This window comes from Phalacrocorax aristotelis, chromosome 3, assembly GCF_949628215.1.
Source record: "Phalacrocorax aristotelis chromosome 3, bGulAri2.1, whole genome shotgun sequence".
Lineage (NCBI taxonomy): Eukaryota > Metazoa > Chordata > Aves > Suliformes > Phalacrocoracidae > Phalacrocorax > Phalacrocorax aristotelis.
Genome location: NC_134278.1, coordinates 91,890,840 through 91,896,839, shown reverse-complemented (window position 1 = coordinate 91,896,839; position 6,000 = coordinate 91,890,840). Strand labels below are relative to the sequence as shown.

The following is a 6,000-nucleotide window of genomic DNA, read 5'->3' as shown; positions in this document are numbered from 1 at the left end:
GAGGTGGAGCCTCACGTTGACTCTTTAACTAGGCAGTCACCACAAGTGTTACGATATTTTTATTTTGCTCCAGGGAAAGAGAAATCGAAAAGCTCAAAGCTCAGGTGGAACGTATGAAGGAAGACTGGATCGAAGACGAGTGTAATCATGTGGAGATGGAGCTGAGCCTCTTGGAAGCAAGGAGGGAAATTAAAGAACTCAAGCAAGTTATTGAGAGCATGAAGAACAGCTTGGCTGAGAAAGACAAAAAATTTCAGAAATACTTCCTAGAAATAAGCATTGAAAACAAGAAACTGGAATCTTTGGTGTCGAGCATGGAGATGGCCCTGAAGAGCTCTGCGAGGGATGAGCAGCGCCCGGAGTACACATGTGACTCTGAGGGCAAGCCGTTGTGTACCACGATGCCAGACAGCCCCACCACAGAGGACCAAGCTCTGGAGGAGCTGGCAGATAGTGGGCTGTTTCTTCATGAGGACACAGCTAACGGGACTGATTTATTTGAAGAGAGTTTGACCACCACAACCTCTGAGTTGAGTGAGCCAGCTCCCTCCAATTCTACTGTGAATCAAGAGATGCTTGAAAATGTTCTGGATGAAAAACTAACTTTTTCCCAGGAGGAGGAGGAGAAAGTCAGAAACATGATGGTGGAGCAGACCATCCACACTGATGTGGTGCCATATAGCCTAGAAGGGGAGCAGTTCATTCAAAACATGTTCAGAGCTCAGAGCTCAAGATGCCTGTCCTCTAAGCCCGCCTTCTTCACTGAAGGAATTGGGTCAATTTCTCTTGAAAGCCTCAGTGATTCTGGTATCGTAGTGGACTTAACTCCAGGTGAGCCAAACTCGACCATCCTTTTGTCTCCTGTGACACCTCCATGCAGGAAGGTGGAGCACGGAGTTAATGAAAACCATTTTGTGAAAGAACTTGATTTTACAGAACCTCATGATGATGAAGTCTTTGGGTACGTCAATACTGTTTCTCAGACAGGAATAAAGAAGAGATACTGGAGCAGCAGACTCGCCAGCGATCTGGCTGTAGCAGCCCCTGTTGTACCAACTATCATGCGGCCTTTCAGTACTCATGGAGCAGGAACAGATCTCATTTACAGTACTAGACCATTGTTTTGCAGTTCTGTCCTAGTCCACCGTTTTGCTCTTGACTATTTGATTTGCCCTATAAATCGGTTTGAAAACATGTTACTTGTTTCAGAATGGAAAAGGTAAAGCCTTTCTACAGGATGTTTGTAACTGGTGTTTTTTGAGAGTACTGCTGCCTACAGAAATAGTCCTCCTGCTCCCAGTCACCATGTTCCCCACCCCCCCACCCCACCGCGCTGGTGTCTTTCTGGTGCCAACATATCTGCACAGTGAACATGACCAGGGAGATCAAGGAGAATACAGTGAGTTCTCTTTCATGTTTGGTTGCTGAATGTTAATTTGTTGTTTGTTAAGCTCAATGAGTTTCCCTGGCTGCTTCACTGCGCAAATATACCAGCACTTTGCACTGGCTCAAGAGTAGCGTGAGACGTGCACGGGAGCAAACGGCCAGAGAAAGGTGGGCTATTTCTTTAGGCAGCACTAACCTAAAACTTTTGTGAAATTACAGTGTTGAGTGACACGGAGGCTTGTTCCCGCTAAGGATGTCACACATGTATTCCAGAGAGCATGCTAGTGTTATCCATTCGTTGTCCAAAGAGTCAGTTCAATTTAGAGGTAAACCCCCTATTCCCCAGGCAGTTTCCAGCACATTGTTTGTTCCTGTCTTGTGTAGTGTTCTTCTCAGTTGTACAATTGCTTGAGTGTTTCACTGGTCTTGTGTGTTTACAGGGACTGTAACCAAAAAGGTACTTTGTTGAGAGTCTTGAAACGTGTTAGAAAGATAAGTATAGGTGTAGGTACAATTTAAGTGTTAATGTTGTTTTAAAGTTTTAATGTGTTGGAATGTTGTAGTCATATGAGCCCTTTGAAATGTATTGTGCTTTAGCTTATTGTTTATTTAAGTGTTTCATTGTAAATTACCTTTATAATCACAAGTTCAATGAAGCCTGTTAGAAATGGTAAATGTGTGAGTGTTTTATTGTAGCAAAGCCATATAAAATAGCCGGTCTCAGCTGAGCTATTGGGCGCAAGCAGAGCTGGCAGAGGCAGAGCTGGCAGAGGCACTGTATCAGGGCATAAGGAACCATCAGGACCCAAAGAAGAGAATTCTGCTGAGAAAAACTTCATTACAGCTCCAAGCATAAGCACTCAGGCAGAGAAAAAGGCTCCAGTTGGTTGGTGGACACACATGCCACCTGCATGACTGCACCCATGCTGAGTTAACAAATGCAAGTGCCTAATCTTTAATTCAATGCAATCTTCCAGAAGCTTGTAACTGCTCATTTCTGTGCTGCCAGGAGAGTGTCAGTCTTCCCGGCATTTAACAGAAGTCCAGAATACCTTGTTTAATTAATCTGAGAGCCATGCAGTCTCAGTGTGCCCACCGAGATGCCACTGTGACCATCAAACCACAAATTCTTCCTGTCCAAAACTTGAAATCCGTTCAGAGGAGGGCAATGCTAACCAACAGGCGACATAGCGGTGTTTGCCTGCCTCCACCCAACCTTTCAACAACACCTCTGGCCAGTTAAACCTCACTGGCTTCCTGTTCTCCCCTCCAGCAAAGCAAGTGTAATATTTCTCTGTGCAACCCAGAGCAGAAGAAGCCTAGTGAAGCCAGACAACGCCATGCACTGCCCTGCCGCTTTGGGGAAGAATGGAGTTATTAGCCACAAGGAAGGAGGAATAGTTGGCCAGCATGTGGGGAGCATTTGCAACACTCAAGAGGGTGACATGCACCAATGCTTACAGAGGCAATTCAGAGAGAGACCTTTTGCATCCTTGTAATGCCTGGGTTCTGAATTACTTGTGTTTGCAACAGATTCCCTAGTGTTCATTAAGCATTTCACTAAGGAAGAGGAATCAAACAGGCATGTTGATGTAACACAGGCTCCAAGAGTTCACAAAGATGAGAACATGAGAGCGCCTTGCTTCCTCTGCCAGCAACTTCCTCTTCCACGCTCACCTACCTTGTTGGGTTCCTGCAGGCCACTTGACTTGCCTTATGACACTACTGCAATACATAGTTGCTGCAAAGTCACTTTCAAAAGCTTTTCTTTTAAGTACCTGGGCACAAGGGCCAAAATTAATAGGTTGGCGGGTGGAGGGGATGGGACTGGAACACATGACACAACATGCCTTATTGCTACTTCAAAGCATGTCTGTTCAAGGCTGAGAGCGCAATATTTTATATGGGATTTTACCATCTTTATCACAATTTTGGGTTTCTCTTTAACAGCCACTATTGTTTAAGTGATCTTTGCTTTGAGCGGTGGTGAAATGGAGCATAGTTTAGAGGACTAGTTTAGATCTTCAGTTCTAGGAGAGAGATTCACCTGTGACTACGTGGGTGTCTTTTGCAGCAAGCAGGCAACAAAGCAGTATGAACCTACACTTACATTTAAAATGTCAATAGGCTGAACTCATTTCAAACCATGTTTTGGACGTGGTCCATGTTTAAGACACAAGGCGCTAACACCAGAATAACGTCAAAATTGCTTCTTGCCCTTAAAAATCTTCTGTCCGCTCAACTCTCATAAGTTATTTAACTATGCTCAGCAAGAGAGTTCCCGTCACATTCCTGATAGAAGTCCGTGCTCTGATCTCTACCTGAAATACAGCTCGCTTCCAAGCTGCCACCTTTCCTCCTCCATCCTGCAAGCATGTAGACAGCTCAAGGTACCCTTTGTAAGAAGAGGCCTGAAGTACCACGATAAATGCTCCAGTCCCAGACTTTGTGGGGCTGGCCTTTGCTCCCCAATCCACAGAGGATATCCCAGTTGTTGTGACAAATGTACCACCTTGATTTTTCCCCATCTAATATTTGGCTTTACTCTTAGTCATGATTCACCTGGATCCTGCTGCTGCTGTATGGAGCAGCTAGGGGAGGACCATTAGCCTCCAAAGAGTTCAATAAAACCTCCTCCTTTTTCTGAGTTGAGAAATTGTTCATACCATACTGAGGCAAGAATTGAAGTCTTGCCTCAAAGTGTGCAGGTGGGGAGGACAAGCAGGGCATAGGTTAAGGGTCAGGTAGCAGGTGGCTGCTTGAATTCATGCTTACAGGGTAGCATAGGAACCAAGGCGGCTCCTTCCCTGGTTGAAGCAACACCTATTGATAATCCCATTATGCATTTCTCTTTCTAATCCAGGCTCAAAGAAGCCTTTCTTTAATATTCAGCTGAAGAGGTACCCAACATGCCTCTCAGCTGCTGAAAACACCGAGGCACAGGCACTGCCCACCGCCTCACCAGAGATTCACCTGCATGCTTACTTAGGTCCACCCACTCACAAGGCTCTTCTTCACTTCTGATCCCTTCCTCATTTTGCCTTCTTTCCCCCCCCAAATCAACTACCTCACCTAAATCCCAACCGCTAGAAATGCGCTAAAATTGAACCACTGTTTTATTTATGTCCTACATGAGCAGAACAGGGGAGCATTTTCCTCCAAAACCCTTCAGACAAATGAACATGGGGCATTGCAGACACAAGCAACTATAGCGCAGGAAAACATATGAAACTAATGCATGCTGTTTTGACATACAGACTACTAGCTACGAGAGCACTGTACCCTTTCTGGCATTATGTCAGGACTTGGTAGAGTAGATGGGAGCAATTCCTAGAGCAGTTGTGCTCAAGTACAGGCAGGGAAATGGAGGGAAGAACAGCAAAACAGTGTGAGTACGCAGCAGGAGAGGGCAAAGCAACGCAGGAGGGCTGATGTGCAGGAGGTGGCAGCACCTAATCGTTTTTAAAACGGCTGAAGGCTCAAAAAACACGAGCATTCTCATGACGCAGTCAGGGGCTTTGTTTCTAACTTCTTAACTAGCCAATGTTTTGTTATTTTTAATAAATAACATCTAGTTGCACCTATTTTACATTGTCTCAAAAATAGCAATAGTAAGCACTAAACTAATTTTTTTAGAAAGATGCGGTGTCGCTTCCAACCTAAACTAGGCAACAGGTATTAGGTTTCCCTGCCCTGTGTCAGCAATAGGGAAAGAATTATGACATGTGCCTCCTTGCTTCATCGGTGTGGTTAAAAGGACAGACACGGATTGCTATTAAAGCTTATTCACAGACTTTCTTCTTATCTCCAATCCACCATCAGATACTTTAGAGGTGTGTACTAGGAGCAGATTTGCTTGCCATACTGCTGTTCAGTCTGGACAGACTGTAGTCATCGATTCTACTCCAGCCAGAACACTTGCGCAGAAGATACACACAAAAGTGCATATTGTTGCTTTCTAAAAGGTATTTTAAAATTTCACATTTCTCAATGACTTCTTTAATGTCTAAAAATTGCTGTCAAATCAGTTGGTCTGTGCAAGGTTTTAAGCAGCATGACAAGCATACTAAGTATTTTTTAAAACTTTTCTCCATGACAAAGGCCATTCAGAGTAAGTCTTACTGTCTTTACTTTCTCAAGTACTTCTCTTTTAAGCAGAACTTGTGTCTTACAACTTAGTTAAAAATTCTATTTTTCGAGGCAGAGGTGATCTAGTCCCCCCGCCCCTTCCCATTCTGTTACAACTTCACAGGACCCTGGATACACAGGGAACCCGTCTCAGGCACAGGATTTGCTGTCCTCACTCATCTGCCACAAGACAGCCCATGAATTCAGGGATAATAGCATCCGCACAGCAGAAGATGCAGGAGGTATTCACTGAACTTCTGAGCTGCACCTAATAACCACATGGACCCTCCTCCTCCCACACACCTTGCCCTCCAGCAGACATTAACTTTTCTTTTTCATTAAACTACTGTTGTCTTCTACTGCCTATTTACCTTGCACGCTTTTCTGAGAGGAATTCCACTGTAAATACATACAGTAAGTGTACAAAAATGGAACCTGAGAAGTGCTGTTAACTGAACTGAGAATTTTCACACTTAGATGTATTCA

General features: G+C 44.4%; 1 protein-coding gene across 1 annotated transcript in view; it reads left to right on the top strand.

Moving 5' to 3' along the window:
• Positions 1-6,000, top strand: part of LOC142055650 (uncharacterized) — an 86,454-nt gene that overhangs the window by 17,818 nt on the left and 62,636 nt on the right. Inside the window, 3 exon segments of the mRNA XM_075089766.1 lie at positions 74-722; positions 724-781; positions 784-1,074. Coding sequence (XP_074945867.1) covers positions 74-722; positions 724-781; positions 784-1,074 — 998 coding nt within the window.